Below are 21332 nucleotides of genomic sequence, written 5' to 3'. Positions count from 1 at the left end.
AAATAATTTAATGATAATATTGGACATTAATAAGCTTATAATAATAATAATAATAATAATAATAATAATAATATTTCTACCAAAAAAAATAATATCAATAATAAATAAACATATTATTAAAAATTAAACTAAATTAAATATCAAATAAAATCTAGGCTCGATAAAATCCTATGACATTAAATAAAAATGAGTCTAATTTAAATTAAAAATATAAATTACATACAAACACAAATTTATATATAATTTAAAGCCTATGAAATTAAATACAAATTTTTATATGAATACACACTCTTAACTTTTTATTACAATTAAGTATTAAGGTACAAAAATACCTTTAACGTTTTGGGTCCGGGGTTATTTTACTCCTAACGTCTAAATATGAATTTTCATATGAATATAAAATCTTGACTCAATTTATCAATGTTAAGGGTAAAATTGCTATTGGCTTCTAATATTAGGGATAAAATTGCACTATTTGAGATATTAAGGTAGTTGAGCCAGTTAATTTTTTAGAGCATTGTAATATAAATGTATTAATATAATATTTATTTACTTTTCGCAAAATTTGTAAATAAGTTGCACCAAATAATTATAATTATAATAAATAATGATAATATATATAATGACAAAGCATAAATTATATATAAATATAATTATAATGAAAATAGATAAATTAATATATAATAAATTATAATAATTATAATAAATTGCTGAAATTATAAATAAATAATGATAATAATAATAAATTATATATAAATAATAATAATATATAATAATTATAATAAATAATGATAAATTATTGAATACTGAAACTGAATACTGAACTGAACTGATTACTACTGAACTGAACTGATTGTTACTGAAATTAAGTAATAAAAAACAGGGCCTTAGTTAAAGTTGAGTGACCACCAATATTAAGAAGTGTAATGTTCAACAGCCGTACTTTTAAGAATTGAAGTTTAATGACCATAATGTTAAAATAGATAAAGCTCGGTAGCCATAAGTGTAATTTACCCTCCAATTGGAAGCTTTTCAACGGAGAGCTGTAGCAGCAATTTCAATGGAAGATAATTTGTGGCTAAAGTGGTTGTCGGATTGTGTATGGGATGTAAAAGGAGTGTGGCTTTCCCTACAAAGTAAAACTTGTAGCTATGTGATGAAGAAATTGTGTCCACAAATTTGAATATCCAATCGGCTAAATGCAAATGGAAGAGAGATTGAAACAAATTCCTATTCCTTTGTCTGTCTTAGGGTTACTAAATAATGTCATCATCGGCTGTGGTTGCAGCACCAGGTACCTCTGCTACCTTCACCACAATAACCAATCCCTCCATCAAAACCCCTAAATCAATTCTCCTCTCCTCTCGATCCCCCCAGGTTAGTTCATTGCTCCATCTTCTCTTTTTTTCTTTACCCAATTAACATTTTACCTTAATTCTCTTTCTTCTCATTAGAAAACCAGCTTTCATGGACTATCCCTGCAAGATGTCAAAACCCTATCCTCAAAAAGCTTCCTAGCCAATTCAACAAGAGGGCTTCAGATTACAGCGAGAACGAGTGGGGCTTCAAAAACTATTGAAGTTGAGGTTGACAAGCCATTAGGCCTCACTTTGGGGCAGAAGTCTCCTGGGGTTGTCCTCATTACAGTCAGTAGTCCTCTTTCTTCTCTGGCTTTGTTTCCTTCTTTTAAAAAGTGAAAATTGAGGTTTGATTGGTTGACCTAATTTGAATTCAAGGGTGTAGAAGGAGGAGGAAATGCAGCTAGAGCAGGACTGAAATCTGGGGATCAGGTGCTTTACACAAGTAGCTTCTTTGGAGATGAGCTTTGGCCTGCTGATAAACTCGGGTTTACTAAAACTGCAATTCAAGCCAAACCTGATTCTGTCTACTTTGTTGTTAGCAGGTTGCTTGCTTCTCTTTAATCATCTTATCAATTAGCAATTACCATCTTATTTTGAAGATTAAGTTTGATGCAATTGAGGGGTACACATTTGAAGATGAGACTAGATCAATGCCATAGCAAGGCAAATAGATCATAATATTAAAGCTTGTACCTTTTACTGATTTGGTGAATTGGGGATGGATGGTCTTAAATATCAAAGCTTGCTACAGTTAGGGCTGTAAATGAGCCGAGCCGCTCGGCTCGATAAAAGCTCAACTGTGTTCTACTCGAAATATAAACGAACCGAGCTTGAGCAAGGCGAAACTCTACTCGAAAGCTTACAAGCAGACTAGATTATTTTTTTAACAATAGTAGTTCTATAAAGGGAGAAATTTAAAACAACATAGTTTTATGTAAACTTTCGTTTTGTAGGTTTCAAAACTATGTGGATTTGTGTTAAAGAAATTTCAAATTAACATAACTAATGAGTTGTTCACGAGCAAAGCTCGTGAACAAGCTCGCAAGCAGCTCACAAACAAGATGTTGAGCTCGACCTCGTTAATTTTCTAACTAGTCGAGCATCAAACTCAACTTGGTTCGATTACAGTCCTAGTTACAGTTGATTATGAACATGAATTTTCATGCAGGGGAGCACAAGTAGATGTTAAAAGACTACCAAAGCGTCCAGCTCCTCCCCGATTTGGAAGAAAGTTAACGGAGACTCAGAAGGCAAGATTTTCTAATTGAATTCACTAATCTTTGTGATTGTAGTTGGATACACTAGAAATCAAAGTTCATTTTTCTATGGTTGCAGGCCAGGGCTACACACATATGCATTGACTGTGGATTTATATATACTTTACAGAAACCTTTTGATGAACAGGTAAATAACACTTGAAACTATCTCCAACAATCAACTTATGTTTCTGCCCAATTATATATTTTCTTAATTGGATTTGTTGCAGTTGGATACTTATGAATGCCCACAATGTAAAGCACCAAAAAAGAGGTTTGCTAAGTATGATGTCAATACCGGAAGAGCCATCGGAGGTGGCTTGCCTCCCATCGGAGTTATTATTGGCCTGCTGGCTGGCATTGGCGGAATTGGTGCATTGCTTGTTTATGGTCTTCAATGAGACACACAGTTGCTTATTAATCTAGATGTGTTTACACATCTAATTCATTATCTTCTCTCATATTACCACCATTCTCTCATGTTTTGATATACTTTGTTGTTCGTAAAGGATTTGAATTCTCTCACGCTGGATCATCTAATTCCCATTTGGCTTGCCGGCTTTTGCTATTCTAAATTTAATAGTTCAAAAGGTTATATAGAATCCGAAGTTGAAGAGATGCACATATGCTTGGGTTTTGATTTATTGAGACAGTCATGTATATAGGACTGAGAGTCCTTCATGGCATTTTTGTTCATGGCGAGAAAGAATTACAAATCATATTTGAAAGGGAAGAGAAGATGTATTAAACTAACTTTCCATCTCGTAATTGTAGGAAACGCAAGATAAATCAACAACATGCTCATATGTCACACTCGTAGAGAATATATTAGGTTTAGCTTTCATATATAATACTATATCCGTTTCATATTACATGTCTTTCTAGAAACTCTTTTTTGTTTCATTATACATGTCATTTTATATGATCAGTACACGTTAAGTTATTTTTTTTCCTACTATAACACGTGGGTTTGTGAAAATTAATTAGAATAATGGACTTATTATAAAATAAATAAATAGTGGAATCAATAAATAAGGGACAACAATGTCTTTTCTCTAATATTCTTAATTTCTATGCAACTCTCTAAAACGATATGTAATATGAAACGGAGGGAGTATAGATCCCGAAAGTGATGATACTAATTCTTATACTAAATTGCGATGATACATCATAAAGTGAAACAAATTGAATAAACAAAAATAAAAGCTCTCATTTCATCACCTGAATAATCCGAGTCTATTTACATAATACTTGTTGAATCTAAGTAGTTTTCAAGGTTTTTCCTTTCTGAAATTTCAGCACTAAATCTGTAGAAAGAATTCTTAGTTACCTATAAGAATGAATACAAGCCCATCCTAAAAACTAACGCAGCTGAATATAAGATTCAGAAACTCAAAGCAATTGACGAAGCTCCTGATTTTCTTTCCTAAGAGACTTTATTTCTTTCATTAACTCACCTTGATTTTCCATAACTGACTTCATCACACTGGAAAAATCCATCTGTTCATTGAAATCACAATATCAGACTGCAAATAACTCAGCAACAAAACAAAATGGTACATCAACATTAGTATTTATATAAATGTACCTCCTGCATATGAAATTGTCTTAGAATTTCAATGTGAAGATTCCTCATATCTCCATGGATGGATTTCTGGAATGAATCAAGAGTTTCCTCAAGAGTGCGCTGAAAAAGTTGAAGTGTAAAGGAACTTCCCTGAACTGCATCTATCTGAACGGTCTTATTTGGTTGCGGGATCCCTCCCTGTCACAATGAAGCAAAACCAATCAGTCACCATAACATGACGTGCTAGAACATACATCTCTATTGTATATAATGATGAAGCATAACAACGTATGGACTTTTCTCCAAAAGTAAATGCCTGAACATTCTAGTGCAAATACAAAGTAATTGTAATTTTCATACATTTACTGCTGGGAGAGTTCCTGGTTCTGTTGCAGACAACGTGTCAGACCTTGACATCAAGCTACCTAGAAGCTCTTCCCTGGTTTCAGCTCCTGTTTTCTTCAGTTTCGGTGAACCCCCAGAGAGGGATATTCCATCACTAAAGGAGGCAGTTGTGCTTATCCTCTCAGCATAAGTTGAGAACTTACGTGGGAGGGTCAAACCTGGCATATCAAGGTTAGCAGCTCCTACCATGCTTTTAGTAGACATGGAACTAGAAGAGACATGTTCGGATGATCCTGTTGAAGCTTCCTGATTTAAAGAAACATCTCTTGGGCGCAGATTTGAATAATGTATATTAGAATTTGTAAATGAGCTCATCATTGTCTGACTCGTTGAAGACAGCTCTTGCAAACCAGAAAATGTTGACCCTGATGTCAAACTCCCAGAGGTTATCATCCCAAATGAAGGTAAGTTGAGTGGTTGGCGTAGGTGTGCAAATTTATCAGGTAATCTCTCACCACCCCATGCTTCTGGAGGAGTAATGGAGGGTTCTTCAATTTTTGAAGATGGACTAGGAGTAGATCCACCCAACATTGAAAAAGAAGTTCGGGTGTCATCCTGCACAAATTGGACGAAATATATAAGAATAACATGAGTGTTAAGATATTAAATACTTTGTAAGTTTTTCATTTGGGAAAATTAAATGCAATTTGACTTTATACAGGATAACCTACGGACAAAACCATCATTGTTGCCAAATAAGCCTTCTTACATCTATTTTGATTAAGGAGTAACAACGCAAACCACCTTAAAAGATATCATAGTTCAAAGATCTCAGAGCATTTTCAACAGAGAATTTAGCAGCATGTAGTGGAGAAAAGTTAAGCATGTGAATTTGTAAACTACTGCAGCGATGCTGCAGACACACAGTTGAACAATTAGATGATAAATTCTTCCAGTACAGCATAAAGCTGAATACTACAACCACTGAAACAGAATTGCATAGCCATCATAAATAGATAAATAACACAATCAATACAAATAAATAATGCCTACAATGCTGATATATTTCCTTCTGTATGTTCTGCAAATTCACAAATCATAGTAATCAACCAGAATGGATAATAAATTTTGGACCTGTCTAGAAGTTGAACTGGATGTCCAATCAAATATTGGATGATCATTTGCCACATCCTCCGCAAAAGGAAATTTCCTAGCGGATGGAGGAAATAAGGATGATGGCTTCTTATCAACTGATAGATTATCTTTCTTCAATCCCTCACTATGTTCCCACAGCTTATTAAGTGAGGGTGTAATGGGCTGGACATCAACAAGTGGAGAGAACACTTCCATGTCATCTTTAAAGGAACGAGGAGCATGCAACCTTGACAATGTTCCACTTGGCCATAAATTGCTTCTATATGGTGTTCCTTCCTCCAAAGATATGTTGAGTGCGCTTGATGCCAATGAACTGCTAGTTGACGCAAGGAATGATGATTCTACAGAAAGACGTGAACGGCCAGTATTGAGAGAACCTGAGACCACATTAGACACTGGAACACTTGATGAACTCACAGAGGGAAGTGGGTCAGGCATAAGAATAGAATCTTCAACAGCTCCTCCAAGAAGAGCTGTCTCAGCAGTACAATTGCTCTCATTGACAATAACTGGTTTTGATCTTTGCCAGCATAAACTTGTAACAGCCTGATGAATACCATGAGTAACTTTGTCAGGTAAAAATAACAACTACGAAGTAAAAGCATTAATAAAACATGTCAAGAGTTGTTGATTTTATTTAAGTCAAAATTCATGGGTGGCATGCCAAAGGCTGTATTGCCAACAATTTGTAGCACAGGAAACCATTTGCTATCAGGGATTATAATCATTAATCAGTGATGTATTCAAAACAATGAGAAAATCATGTACCCTCTAATATTACATTCATTAGTCTCTGAAAATTCCATTAAATGAGTGGCCTGCCAGTTAAACCATCCTAATGGCCCAGATGACAGTGACAAATAGATAAGCACACATGAGCAATATGGCCCAAAAAAAGAGAACGTTATTGCAGTCACATAGAGAAGCCTGATGAAATCTAATAGTATTGAAGTAAAGTTGCAAAGATATCTACCTCAGAACTGCCATAAGCACGAAGGACAGTAAAAGGCTGTGGTTTTCCACGAACATCATAGAACACAACACGACCATTGCTAGTTCCAGCTGCTAAAATCAAGCCATCATCTCTGAATGCCAATGAAGAGAAAGGTGCCTCATAAGATATGCAAGATGAGGGTCTTCTAGACCCTGAGTCATAAGTGTATAACTTTTTATCCAGTCCAACACTAGCTATTATCTGTATGGGAAAATGTTTGAAATAGCACAGCAGTCAGCTAATTTACTAAAAAGTAAGATCCCTCTAATAACACTCACCATTCTAAAGCATACAAGTAAGTTTTCCTCCCCATATGATCCCTCAGGAGGGAACGCGGGGAAGAACTGCAACTCAATAAAATAAACATAAGACCTTGTCATTTGACGGAGAGAAGCTAATACCAGCAGTTGGAGCAGAATGTTGCTTCGACCAAGAAACCTGTGAAAGAGAAATGCCATTGTTATAGTCCTAAAAGTTACTAATAGCCTAAAAAGAACATAGAACTGCAGAAAAGCAACCAACACAGAATATGATATAAAAGTTATGCAACAAAACTCAGAAAAAGAAAAATAAACAACATATATAGATTTATAACATGAGCACTTGAGAACTTAAAAGATGAGAAGGTTTGGATTAGAAAACTCTTCCTAGTAATAAATTTGAAGCATCAACAGTTGTTAATACAGAAAAATAGAAGCCAAACACAAGATAATCCTTTTGTTTTCTTCATATCTTTTTCTTGTTTTGAAGCACTTTCTAAGCATTAAAACGACATTTTGCAGTGCAATGCTCGGGATCTACGTCCAAGTATTCAAACATGATTAAGCTTGTTAGATAACAACAGTTCCATTCAAGCATCAAAATCTTAACATCCATATCCGGTGTTTGTGAGCATTGAAACATAAAAACCTTTGGGCTGCGACCAGTTGTATGAGTATCCCATAAATGTACAGTCCCATCATCACCTGCAGTCACCAAGAGGTGTCGGCCAATCCGTGAATAATCAAGCACCCGTAATACCTGGTCTTGAAGTCGAACAGATGAACAATTAGCTTGCAATCCAAACACTATATATGCAACAGGGACCAGGATAGCAGAATAGCATGAAAAAAAACTAAACAACCTGTTCATTAGGGTCCTTCAGTTCTGCTGCTCTGGCACCAGATGCAAGGTTGTGAAGAATAAGATCGCCATTTAGACTTATAGAAGCCAAATACTCATCTTTGCAATTGTACAAAACACCAGTTATTGTACTGCTGTGACCCTTCAACCATTTAATACATCTTTTCCTCTGTAGATCCCATATCCTTACAACCTGACCACTTCCCCCAGAGCATATATATCTGGATCCCTTATTACTGAAGCTTATAGCCGATATAGATTCCTGTAAACAATAAAAAAAGTTACAGCAATAAATAAGTTTGATGAAGAAAGCTTGCCTCCTGACAGCATGAAACAAGACTAAGAGCCAGTCAATGCAATTAATACTATTTGGAAATATAACAATTGTTTGACCATGAGAAAAAAAGGTTAAGATAGAAATTTTAATGCAAGACACTGCAGCATGTGATACAAAAAGTAATATCCATCAAGCAATTTCATTAGACCAATGAAATATCAAAGAATTTAAGAAAACACATGACTTGATTGATATGGGCACACTATTTTCCTCATTAAAATCCATGATACTTCGATTATGAAACAGCGATGTTATAAAATGAACTGTTCATCAGAGCCTTCCTCTTAATGTTCATCAGAGCATTCAATTAGAATTAACAAACATCAAGTTCAACAACTTCCGCTTCTTATGAAGTTTTGCATATGTAATCGATCAACATTCAGTGTTCTTATGGAGGAACCATAATAGAAAGGAAATAGAATGGCTTGGCCTATAGGGAGCTTTTGGAAATCACTTTGCAGGTCAAGATAATTTAAATCATATTTGGCATCCTGAGGTGACTCAATCACATGAAATTTTATTGATTCTAAATTATAACAAAGGCATTTAAGTTATAACGAAGACAAATAATGTTTAATAAAACTGAATGAAATCTGAGCCATAAGAATTTTTTACTAAGCAATGGACTCCAAATGGAATTACCTCAATGTTGTCTCCACTCTCTGTCCCAGCAACTGGAATAGTCCCCATGCTTTGCCCACTTTTCCGCCATAAAGAGATCTTCTTATCTTCTCCAGCACTAGCCAAAACCAAATCTGCAGAAGATGAAACCAACCGGGCAGGAATCAATCTCAGAGTTGCTATGAAGAAGTGGAAATGAACGTAAGACTAATAAATTTAAAATCTGCACCCAACCAAGCCTAATTGAATTTCTCTTAAATGAATTAAATTAATGAGTTGAGAACATTTTTCTTCACATCCTCACGATGCAGTTAACCCTAAATAACTCAATGCAAAATGCTGATTCAACCAAGGTAAACAAACTACACCCAGTCACCAAAATTAAGTACGCAATACATCCGAACCCCAAAACACTAAATTCCGGAACACATGAAGAAACACTAAACAGTAAGCGACTCACTAGTGTGGTTCCACTTGACTGAGTTGACCAGGCAACTCGGAGATGGAATGTAGCTCAAGATACAAGGATCTGTCTGCTCCCCGGATACATCAAAAAGCTTCACTGTATCACCTCCGCATGCGGCCAAAAGCCCCATTGATGGATCCGCCAAGTTCATCATTTAGGATCGCCCGTCTTCGAGTCGCAATATGTCCCCAAGAAAATCGTGCATCTAGACTCGGAATTTTCCAGAAATGGATGGTTTTGATTAGATGATACTTGATTTTGGAGTGTGATTAAAATAAACCCTACCAGAACAGAAGAAAAGAGGAAGGAACTACGGAGGATGTGAAATTTTGAATAATGTGGGCGCCTTTGGTTGCTTTAATTATTTTCTCCACTTATGCGATAAAGGTAGTGTATACTATCTCTCAAAAAAACAAATTACTAACATTTTATATGAAGGCTCATTTACATATTTAACCCATTTACTCATTTACATATTTAACCCATTTACTCATCCTACTACATATCTAGACTGATTTTGTGTGACTTTCCCATAATATCCTCAATATTTACGCGTGTCTATCTCCATCTCGTCTGACTTCGCATATTCAACCATATGCAAAGCCTGCGAAGCTAATGTTTGGATTTACTTAATGAATTTAGTTCGCATATGCGAAGCCTGCGAAGGTGAAGTTTGTTTTGCTTGATAAATTGAGTTCGCATATGCGAATGCTAGAAATGTTTTGAAGCTAATTCGTGAAGTGGTATATAACAAAAAATGGCAAACAACAACGGATTCTAACATTAAAATCATAATATTATCAAAATTTACAACAAGATTGCCACAATAACAACATTCAAATCATAACATTATCAAAATTTACAACAAGATTGCCACAATGAACTCTACTAACTAATCATTTCAAAGTGAACCTAACTAATCTGGTACCAATCTTGAAACGGATGAGTAATCTTGGTGTGCACCATGAGACATATCCATCCCAAAAGGTCTGGACTTCCATTTCTCATCCCAGAAGGTCTGGATTTCCAGACCTTTTGGGATGGACGTGTCCCACGGTGCACACCAAGATTACTCATCCGATCTAAAATTGGTACCGGATTAGTTAGGTTCACTTTGAAGATTGGCACCATGGGATGGACGTGTCCCATGGTGCACCCCAATATTGACACAACATCTCCTAACCAACCACTTTAGGAGTGAATGTGTCAATCTTGGAGAAGTTCATCCCTATACAGGAAGGAAAATCATCTCCCCTGCAGCACAGTACGCCGCCTTCCAGAAAAGGATGTTACGTATTCAACCATCTACAGAAAAAATTAATCGTGTTAGGCAGGAAAAAGACGATTTTGGCTTCACGAAATGAAGATTAGCGAAGCATGCGAATGTAAATGTGCAGGGAAAGAGGTGATTTTACTTCGCATATCGATGCTTTCGCGAGGTCTGCAAGGTCTGAAACGTGACTATCTACGTCGCATATCGATGCTTTCGCGAAGTCTGCGAGGTCTGAAACGTGAGGATCTATTCGCAGACTTCGCGAACTAATCGATTCGCGAGGTAGATCCATACGTTTCAGACTCTTTCTCTTCGCAAATCTTTGCGAAATCATCGATTCACGAAGTAGATCGTCACTTTCCAGGCTCGTTCTCTTCGCAAAGCTTCGCGAAACCATCGATTGCGAAGTCAATTCATGAAAAAACGCAGAAAAAAAACAGATACTTACATTTTTCGCCCCTTTCACCCCCAAAAGCGACAATAACAATATGATAACATAGGAAGAACGAAGGAAATAACGTAGAAAACCCATTTCTTTGATTGTAACAAGAAAAAGAAACCAAGCAACAAACAGGAAGATGAAAAACCATGGCTTCGTTTTCTAGGGTTGGGAAGTTCCAGAATCAAGAGATGAAGAGAGGAAAAAGAGAAATTCATTATGATTTTGACTAAATGGTGCAGATTTCATACAATTTAAAGGAAGAAAGGAAGATCAAAAGTCTTGAAATCATTAATGCAGGAGTAACTTTTCGCATAACCAAGGAGATAGGGGGAGCGGCGGTACGCGAGTGGTGGAAGTGGGAAGGTTATGAGTATTATGAGAAAGTCACACAAAATCAGTCTAGATATGTAGTAGGATGAGTAAATGGGTTAAATATGTAAATGGACCTCCCATTTGACCCAATTTTGTAATTTTCCCTTTGTATTATAAAAAAAAATTATAATTTGTAACTTAGAAAATAAGTATGCTTTTATGTGAGATTATAAATTATAATTCCATAATTAGATATAATATTATAATTAAATCATATTACTAAATTTCACTATTTTTTATATGTCACAAATTAAACTATTCTTTTATATTTTAATTTAAAAAAATTTAAACTATTTATAAATATTAGATCCTAATAAAATATATTATAGGTTCCTAATTTACAAGCTCTAGTTATTAAAATATATTGAAAGTAATGATATACTTAAGTGATGACGCTCTTAACCTATTGGTTGAGAGCTTGCCTATGACTCTAGAGGCCATGGGTTCGAATCACATGGGTTTGGGGTGGGTTGATGTAATCTTTCTTTATTTAATAAAAGTGCATTAAAAATTATTCTCAATTTGGTATTGGTTAAAAAAATAGTTTTTTTAAAGGAGGTTGTTTTTATACTACAGTTAAAAGGAAATCTCATTACGGTGCATTGAACACATAATGAATTTCTTTTATTTAGTTACTTATTACGGGTCATAATAAGCATATAAGTTTATAGGGCATTACCGTTTACTTATTACGGTGCATTGAACACTAAATCTGCTACATATAAGTTTATCACAAAAAATTTTTTGTCATAACTTTCTAAAATATTTACTGTGTTATTAATATAGTTACAAAAAACCAACAAAAAATGTACGAAAATGCTTCAATTTATCGAAAAACTTATGTTGGAATGTCCGATTTGATAGTTAAATAACAGTCAAACCAGTCTTTTGAAATTTTCGATAGCGCATGGCTAAAAAGGATCTTGCTTAGAAATATTAGGGTTAAATTTGCACAATTTCATATGTTATAACTAAATCAGCAATTCATTTGAAACGTTAATGTTAAATTTTTGGCCCTGATCGCATAATTTATTCGTCATCTACTTTTTACTTAATACACTGTTTAGTCTCCCTATTTTGATAAACACATTATAAGATCTCTATCTTTTATTAATGTTAACCTTTTGATTATTTTGTCTATTTTAAAAAAAATAGACAAAAAGATCAAAGATTAACAGTAATAAAACATAGCAACATTACAATGTGTTTTTCAAAATAAAGTGACTAAATAGTTGTGTTACATAAAAAAAAAAGTCTAATTAAATATATACTTAATCACGATTCGTATTAATTTATTAAAATAAAAAATTAATTTATAGTCTTTAAAATAAAAGTTTTAATGAATATTTATAATAAAAAAAATATACATAAATATTTATATTGGTTCATTGACATGGTATCAAAGCCTTTTGGACTAAACGGTCAAGAGTTCGAATCCTAACAATCTCATTAGATAAAGAGACCTACATGGAACAACTTGAAAGTTATGTAGCTACAGATCATATCATGATACCTAATGACTATCAAATAAACGAGTGTGATAAATGTATTTATGTAAAAGCTAAAAACGAAGAATATATCATTATGTTGTCATATGTTTATGACATACTCATTGTGGAAAGTGATGATAAGAAAACTTATATTTAATATGAAAGGTATGGAGTCACTGATGTGATTTTGGACGGCTAAATCAAATGTTTAGCTAACAGTCTCATCTTGAGCCGATTTTGGTATCACCAAAACTCCAATCTACGCTAGCCAACATTTGTCAAAAAAATAAATAAAGGTGAAAGCATTTACCAAGTGGAATACACAACTCATGAGCTGTACAAGACCTGGTATATTTTTTACTGTTAGCAGTTTAAATAGATACATGAGTAATCCATGGAAAATCCAATAGAAAGTCATTGTAAGAATACTCATGTATTTATAGTATACTCGTAATTATAGATTGTACAACACAAGAGTACCTGCTACGTTGGAAGGATTCTTTGATGTGAGTTGGATATCTGATATAAAAGATTTCAAAGGCACAAATTGATACGTATTTACTCTAGCAGGAGGAACAATGTCCTGAAAATCTTAAGGCAAACGATTATAACCAGATTCACTATGGAGTCTCAATTTGTAGCATTAGATAAAATCGGAGAAGAAGCTAAGTGGTTACGAAACGTCTTGGAGGATATTCCTATATGGACAAAACATATGCCCATAATTTTTATACATTATGATAATCAAACAACGATTAACTGAGCACATAACATGATATACAACGGTAATATCGACACATGCATCATCAACATAATACGGTTATTGACCTCAATTGGTGTTATCTCTATTAATTTTGTTGGATCAAAGAATAACACCGCGGATCCACTAACCAAAGCGTTAAACCAAGATCAAGTTAAAAAGACATCGAAAGAAACCCATTAGAATTTAGGGCTTTATGTGAAGGAAAAGCCAAACTTGTTGACTAGATCCCCAAGATCTAGGTACAAAGGGACAACCTAATTACCTAATTAGATAAACCTTGTGAGCTCACGTTGGGAGTCACTCCTAGTACATTTATATGATGTAAACTTTTAAAATGTCACAATAGCTCTCTAAACTTTTAAAATGTCACAATAGCCCTCTCAACTTCAAAAAAAGAAAATGTTACCAATTAATCACTCTGTAGCAAAAAAGATAAGATTCATACGGAAAGTGTGTTGCACGTGTCTTGAAATATTATTACATAATTCACATAATAACTTAAAACATATTAATAGGAAGTTCTTGCTCAACTGTAAAATTTGTCCTCTCCGATATTAGAACCCGATACTCAACCTTGGTCGTTTTACTCTTTCAACGTACGTGCAACACAATTTCCGCATGCAACTTATTTTTTTTGCAACCGGATATTTAATTGACTACATTTCAAGCAAGTTAAGAGCTATCGGGATATTTTGGAAGTTAAGCTTTTTGGACTAAGTTAAGAGGGTAAATGATGTATTAAGCCGTACTAATACTAATAAAAGCATCAAATGCAACTATGGATAACACAGCATCTCAACCATAACTTCCACAAACAGATTAAACTAAACCATCTTTTAACATAAGAGAATATAATATGCCTAAAAGACAATACAAGCACTTCAGTCTCACAGGAATAGGAAATGCTATTTTGGGAGGAGGCAACCTTTTCGGTGCCAGAACCCAAAAATACATTTTCATTACCATATCAAATTTATGTACACTACCACCAATGTAACACCTACTACATAAAATAAATAAATAAAGACACTAAAAATGGTTAAAGTGAAGGGAAAAAAAATATATGGCCTTCAATAACTAACCCTGCAACGGCCTCCGCACTGTACTTCTGAAATTTTCACCCAATTGAATAAGCATAACATACCACTCATTCACCTCTTACAATTAGAAATCTTCAATTTCAGCAACTTACCCTGCAAAATTGGAAAAAATGTTTGAATATTGAGAGGCAAACAGAGAATAGGTGAAGTCATAACAAAAGACTAAGGTGTTCTCAAACACAATCATGCAGATTGAAAATTAAATCAGAAACATAGCGGTAACATACATGATTCAAGTTGAGCAGACAAAATAATACAAACTCTGACCCCAGATGATGGATAGAGATGTTATCAATAGATTTAACACATCGCATCAGAAAAAGGTAACCAGTTAAATGACAAGCAGTTCAAGTTCATGAGAGGGTGAACGTTTTTTGAAGTGAGCCTAAATTCTTTACCTTAGTCAGGTTCCCGTCACACCCTCGCTATTCTTTGTATACAGAGGTGCGACATTGCAAATAATCTATTAAACTTCCTCTTGGCAATTATCGTCCAACTTATTTAACAAATGGAAGCAAATGCACCTAAGTTCAGCTCTATTCACACACTATTATTTTGTCCATACGTGTTCTGGAGGAGGCGAATTTGTGTCTGACACGACTTGATTTCACGGTTTTATATGATGGTTCATGTTAGCCGACCCCGAATCATTTCGGGACTAAGGCTTTGTTGTTGTTGTTTGTTGTTGTTGTTTGTTGTTGTGTTCTGGAGGAGGCATGCTGCCCAGGATACCATTTTCCACATCAATTTTTAAGTTAAAACATATAGAAAGGAGATCTGAAGTACAGACTTCTTAAGATAGCAAAAAAATCATTTGTGTTTTTTTAAACTTTTCTTCAGAGGAAATGAGAAGCTTAGCAACTCTCCCGTCAGTAAATGACAGAGAAAAGTCAGGGAAAAAATGACAGGATTTTGGAGTGAATTCAAAAATACAATCTAACATGAATTTTTCATCAAATGCCATAAAGTGAAGACAAAATGCAGAAACAGAAATGCAGTTATGTACAATCTTGATGAAAACTGACGAGATAAATATCTTTTTCAACTAAATTACAAAAAAAAAACATATAACAGAAGTATGAAAGTTGATAAATGCATGTTCTATTATTATTCACCAGGAAAATCCACAAAAAAGAAAAAAAAAATACTATATGCTTTGTCATAACAACGGAACTTATCATTTCTGACGCTAGGATTTCTACCCCAATGAGACTTTTCATGATGCATAGGGATCCTAGCTATGTCTATATAAGGAGTAATCCAGGCCTATGTATGATCATTTAACTCTCATCTACAGGTTACTCGCGGATCCTATTAAGCTCATTCAAACTTAGTACCTATGGATAATTCAAAAAGAAAGCAAAGCTTAATCTCCACTATCAGGAGAAATAAATAGGCGGCTTTTTAGCAGATTCAGAAAGCAACAGGGAAGTTCAAGCAAGTTATCACTCTGTATAATTAGCAGCAACGAAAATCCATACAATAGAACTTCTATCACATGCCTAAGGAAACCTAAGGTAAACTTTTGACGCTTGATTCATTAATGCAAAGAATATGACTTCTATTGTGTAGATGAAATTTGTTCTACCAACCATATTAAGACAAACAAGATTGAAAGAACAGAAAACACAGCAAGAATATGTCACTAACTAGAAGCCACAAACAACTCAATCACCAATATCATCAGGAATGTTAAGGCAGCAGAACACAAAAGCAATCTATCTAGCTGACCTCAATAAAGTCTAGGTATAACTCATGCTGCCATCCTCACATCTTGTTTGGCATCAGATATTTAGCTTTTTTCTCTGCAGGCTTTAAAATCTGAAAGGAGCACATCAGATTGCCATCTACACTCATCATAGCACCGGCATTATCAAATTCACCACAATAATTAGGAGCTGAAAAAATAGTGACAAGTTGCCTATCAGCAAAGAATTCATAGCCATCTTCCACAACCTAGACCAAACATGGGAAAAAAATTCAGTTCCAATTAGAGAAAAATCAAACTAAAACGTATAGAAGGAGCTTAGATAAAGGAATAACCTGATGTGCCCGACAGACAAGATCCAAATCATGTTTTGTTAAGAATTCTGACACCTTATCAGGGCCAAATGTGTATGAAACTCCTCTATCATTGATTCCCCAACCTTTAACATCTTTACCAGGATCTGACCAGAGCAAGTCACAAAGCAAACCAGTATCTGGAATAGCTGTTGGGCGGGGTAATAATGTGATTTGGTCCAAATGTGCCAAATCAGGGGAAAGACCACCATGCATGCACAAAATTTTGTCATCTATAAGAGCCGCAACAGGAAGGCAGTTGAAGCACTCCGTAAAGGATTTCCAGAGCCTAACATTGAACCGCCGCTTGCATTCATCATAAAAACCATATATCCGATTTATGGAAGCACATTCATGGTTCCCTCTCAAAAGAAAAAAGTTTTCTGGATATTTAATCTTATAAGCAAGCAAGAGACATATTGTTTCCAAACTCTGCTTCCCTCGGTCAACATAATCCCCTAAAAACAAATAATTGGATTCAGGAGGAAAGCCTCCATATTCAAAAAGCCTTAATAAATCACTATATTGCCCATGAATGTCACCTGGAGAAAAAAAGGCTACATCTTTAGGAAGTAATAAAGAACAAATAGAGGCATTTATCATAATGAAAATTCAAATATATACTCATTATATAAATTTCCACCAAAGCTGCGTAACTAAAAAATAACAGGTAAATTACACCCATGGTCACTGAACTTTGCCCATTTTCACGGTATGGACATTGAACTTCAAAACGTAATATAAAAACCACTGAACTTTACACTTATCCCCACTATTACCGTTGATCCACCGCCTGAGGAACAGGAGGCACAGAAAATAAATAAATAAATACTCTTTTACTAGTTAAAGCATAAACCAAAAAAAAAAAAAAAAAACACACACTTATGACCACACAAAAACATAATACTAAATCATAAATGTCAAAAACATCAAGTTAAGTTCATACTTAATAGAGACACTAACATACAGTTAACGTCTTAACCTAAGTACCTATCTAATTCTACTAAACTAATAACCATTCATTGTCACTTGATATTCTTCTGTGCGTCTGTAGCAGTTTCTGTTTGAGTGGAATGGAAGAGACTCTTCTTTACATGACTGCTCTTAATCTCTCTAGTCTTTCTATATTTAGTTGGGTCTTGATATTCTTATTTAAATCAAAGGTTAAGATTAAGCTTATTTAAATTAGATTAGTGGTTGAGATTAGTCAAACATTTGTTTACAAAACAGTAATAAAAAAAAACCTAGTGAAAACACAGAGTCGCGCCTTGATTCAGGCTCCGAGGCGCACAAGGCGAGAGCCTATAAAACAGGGCCTCACTTTCATCAATCAAGGCTCACTACCTTGAGCCTTGAGTGAGGCTCGCCTTTAACAACTATGATTAAACATCATTTTTAAGAAATAAATGCTATCAGGCATGCAAAAACCTCATTAACAATTTCCAGCTCAATCTATTTACCGATACAGGTATATAACACTCACAGCTCTACACAAATAAACATTTAAAACCTAAAACTGAAAAATGAAGATTTTTTTTACAAAAATGGACCTAACTTTCACTATAACATAATATATATATTCTTTATTTCGTTGACTTTTAATTTTTTTATGGCTTAATACATCCCCAACCCCCCAAGATGTCTAAAAACTGCAACACTAAACTTCAAAACGTTACAACTAACCCCCTCAACTTGCTTATTTGGAAAAGATAAGCCCTCAAATAGGTTAATACCTGTGATTTTGGGAGTTTTTTGCCCTTTTATTAATGTATCATCAGATTAGTTAAATGTAGCAACAGATATTTCGGACATCTTATATTTCTGAGGTAATGTTATGTTGAATTTTTTTGGGTTTAGGGTTATTTGAGGGGTTATTTGTTCCAAATAAGCAAGTTGAGGGGGTTAGTTGTAACATTTTGAAGTTCATAGTTGCAGTTTTTGGACAGCATGAGGGGGCTAGGGATGTATTAAGCCATTTTTTATCATGTACTTACCAAACACTTATTAACCTTTTTCCACAGCACTTTCCACACAACAAGTGCTTTTAGCCACAGCAATGTCAAACCGGCTTATTCCCAAAATATAGCTAGTCCACAACATCATCTATACTGATGCTACTCTCGGCAATATAAACTTTGGGATTTTTGATTCATTGAGAATAACTAAATTACACCTGGTAGAGAGAGAAAGAGATAAAGCCGTGAATGAAGAAAGAAGGGAGGGGTAAAATAGGAAGAGAGAGAAGATAATCTGTCGAAGAGGAAGTCAAAGGTAAAAAAAAATGGGTTAACTGTAATAGTGGTAACAGGTGCAATGAAGTGTAAAGTTCAGTGGCTTTTATGTTACGTTTTGAAGTTCAGTGGCCATAATGTGAAAATGACAGTTCAGTGGCCATGGATGTAATTTACCCCACAAATAACAAATCAATCAGAAGGTCAAAACTACCGTTTGATTACCTAAAATACCAATCTATTGAACAAAACTATAGCATGCCTAGATGATATAGACTCCAAGTTACAAAGAAAGAACCTCTGTTTCATGGAAACGGACACAACAACGGAAATGTTATTTCTAAAACATATCCTTCATAAAATAGCCTTCAAACGAAAACGGATATGGACACAATATGGACACGAACATAGGAATGAACTATATTGGATTCTCAAAAGCAAACAGACAAGAAGTTTTGCATGAACAAAATCCATATCATATCATACAATACAAAGCATATTGGCAAGATAGTAAATCCACTTCACTAAAGTAAGATAAGTGTATGGATGTCCTTGTTTGTTTGTTTTGAGGTGTAAGTAAAGAGATTGGCAAGTGATGGTAAAATTTGAGTGATTTTACTTACACCTCAATTTGGAGGATAGCCATGGTTAAGAACTTTACTTTTCCTATATTACCCTCAACTTTTTATTTTATTTCCATCACTCTATGTTTAATATAAATACTTTACCGTAAGGTTGTAAAAGTAATTACAAATACATTGTTAAAACATCACTTACCTTATCTCGTATCCAAACACAATAAGGTATTTTATAGACCATTATGATACCTCACTCAACTTACCTTATCTACACCTATCCAAACAAGGCCTAATTAGGAACAAGGAGTTCAGCATTTGTATCAACTCCAAGTTCAATTTTTTCCCCCAACTTGTTGAGGAATGTAACAGTGTATCAAACAGTCCATACAAGTTTCAAAATCATAGAAAACAAACTCATAACACACGACTCAAATCCTAATCCTTGTACACATTTTGCAAGAAATGTACCATGCAAGTTAAAAACTTTTCAATAAAACAAGAACATAAAAGGCCTGTCCATTATGTCTATCACAAACACCTCCGAAGCCTCATTCAGCATATATTTTCTCGCAGAAAAGAACCCTAAAAAAGCATCCCACAAAACCCAGACACAACAAAGCAAGATACATAAGAATGTTGGAGCTGTTATACATATATCGTACCACAAATCTTAATAGGGGCTTCCAGCTCAAGCAAATTAGGCTGTTGTATGAAAATATCTCGAGAAGATACACATAGCTGCTTGATCTCCGCCTCAGATAGTTGTACTTGTTTGCCCGGCCTCGCTGATCGTACCTCCGTAAGCCGTTTAATTATATCATCGAGTACGGCAGGGTCCATCAACGTCTGCCCTTGTGTAGCCATCTGATAATCTTCAATTCTTCTTCCTCTACCTCGGAAAAGGCGCTGGTTTCCCCCGAGCAAGAAAAGGGGAAAAGAAACCCTAGAATTAAAATGGTGAAAGAGGATTATATAGTCTTCTAGTCGTTATTGGGTTAGTTTCTGGGCTTTATGTTATTCAAATTTGTTTAGCATGACATGGTATTTTCTCGGGAAAAAGAGTAGGAAAGAGAAGGAAAATAATAATAATAAAGTAAAGAATAGTTTATATAAATTGGGGAATGATAAAAAAGAGGAAAATGTCAAAAATTAGGGAAGATGGAGATGGCTGCAATTTCTATGCGGCGGAGACTCCTATCTTTTTCGACAAGAATGGGCCATGGATACGGTAACCATTGTGATCTTTGTCTATACCTTTGTTTGACACTTTGGAGGTTAATGAATATGACCATTAAACAAGAGGTAGAAGTGGTAACTGAAGAAGAGAGAAATGGATGGAAACGAAGATTAAAGTTTAACAAAGGAGAGCTAGATTTTACTTTGACAAAGGCAAGAGAAATTACCAAGACGTTCCGTATAGAACAAAGGTATCGTGATCGATCTATTAGAGAGATGTTGGTTAGGTGGGTTCCTCCGGATGCAGAATGAGTTAAATTTAATAGTGATGGTGTAAGCAATGGAAACCTGGAGCTCACTTCGGCTAGAGGGATCCTACGTGATGAGCATAGTCAGTGGTTAGAAAGTGTGGCGGTGAATCTTGGTTTTTGCACGGCAGTACTGACAGAACTATGAGATTTATATTTTGGCCTCAAGTACGCATGGGCTAGGCATTGCCACAAGAAAGTATTCGAAATGGACTCTTTAGTAGTAACTCGGCTTGTTAGTCATGAGGTGGTTCAACGACATCGTTTTTCTTGGCTTATTATGGCATGTCGTTATTTATATGACAAAGATTGGG

The 21332-nt window shown here is 34.8% G+C and overlaps 3 protein-coding genes across 3 annotated transcripts; 1 reads left to right on the top strand and 2 right to left on the bottom strand.

The window, feature by feature from the left end:
* The first annotated feature begins 1135 nt into the window (after positions 1–1135).
* On the top strand, positions 1136–3142 carry LOC136228016 (uncharacterized). The gene is made up of 6 exons (XM_066016846.1): positions 1136–1377; positions 1455–1646; positions 1737–1903; positions 2530–2611; positions 2697–2765; positions 2848–3142. The coding sequence occupies exons 1-6, from the start codon at positions 1264–1266 to the stop codon at positions 3016–3018; spliced, it is 795 nt and encodes a 264-aa protein (XP_065872918.1). The 5' UTR covers positions 1136–1263; the 3' UTR covers positions 3019–3142.
* A 667-nt stretch (positions 3143–3809) lies between these two features.
* On the bottom strand, positions 3810–9585 carry LOC136226924 (protein NEDD1). The gene is made up of 10 exons (XM_066015612.1): positions 9219–9585; positions 8780–8892; positions 7802–8062; positions 7588–7698; positions 7051–7116; positions 6658–6879; positions 5664–6230; positions 4545–5144; positions 4206–4382; positions 3810–4117 (listed from the first exon to the last, which is right to left on the bottom strand). The coding sequence occupies exons 1-10, from the start codon at positions 9376–9378 to the stop codon at positions 4010–4012; spliced, it is 2385 nt and encodes a 794-aa protein (XP_065871684.1). The 5' UTR covers positions 9379–9585; the 3' UTR covers positions 3810–4009.
* A 4774-nt stretch (positions 9586–14359) lies between these two features.
* Positions 14360–20828, bottom strand: LOC136226484 (serine/threonine-protein phosphatase PP1 isozyme 4). Its single transcript, XM_066014987.1, has 4 exons — positions 20197–20828; positions 16708–17267; positions 16396–16620; positions 14360–14757 (listed from the first exon to the last, which is right to left on the bottom strand). Exons 1-3 carry the CDS (start codon positions 20396–20398, stop codon positions 16432–16434), a joined length of 951 nt encoding a protein of 316 aa, XP_065871059.1. The 5' UTR covers positions 20399–20828; the 3' UTR covers positions 14360–14757; positions 16396–16431.
* Between the last annotated feature and the right edge of the window lie 504 nt (positions 20829–21332).

Source organism: Euphorbia lathyris, chromosome 4, assembly GCF_963576675.1.
Source record: "Euphorbia lathyris chromosome 4, ddEupLath1.1, whole genome shotgun sequence".
Lineage (NCBI taxonomy): Eukaryota > Viridiplantae > Streptophyta > Magnoliopsida > Malpighiales > Euphorbiaceae > Euphorbia > Euphorbia lathyris.
Note: the sequence above shows the minus strand (reverse complement) of the source record. Positions and strands in the feature narration are given on the sequence as shown.

Bases quoted from the DNA above. Each gene is read 5' to 3' on its own strand.
- LOC136228016 (XM_066016846.1), top strand. From the start codon at position 1,264: ATGTCATCATCGGCTGTGGTTGCAGCACCAGGTACCTCTGCTACCTTC. The intron at 1,378-1,454 runs GTTAGTTCATTG...TCTTCTCATTAG, and splicing joins TCTCCTCTCGATCCCCCCAG to AAAACCAGCTTTCATGGACT. The intron at 2,612-2,696 runs GCAAGATTTTCT...CTATGGTTGCAG, and splicing joins AGTTAACGGAGACTCAGAAG to GCCAGGGCTACACACATATG.
- LOC136226484 (XM_066014987.1), bottom strand. From the start codon at position 20,398: ATGGCTACACAAGGGCAGACGTTGATGGACCCTGCCGTACTCGATGAT. The intron at 17,268-20,196 runs GTACGATATATG...TTTTTTCTCCAG, and splicing joins AGCCCCTATTAAGATTTGTG to GTGACATTCATGGGCAATAT. The intron at 16,621-16,707 runs GTTATTCCTTTA...TGTTTGGTCTAG, and splicing joins TTGTCTGTCGGGCACATCAG to GTTGTGGAAGATGGCTATGA.
- LOC136226924 (XM_066015612.1), bottom strand. From the start codon at position 9,378: ATGATGAACTTGGCGGATCCATCAATGGGGCTTTTGGCCGCATGCGGA. The intron at 5,145-5,663 runs GTCCAAAATTTA...CAATTTGTGCAG, and splicing joins CCAGTTCAACTTCTAGACAG to GATGACACCCGAACTTCTTT. The intron at 4,383-4,544 runs GTATGAAAATTA...TCATTGTGACAG, and splicing joins GAACTCTCCCAGCAGTAAAT to GGAGGGATCCCGCAACCAAA.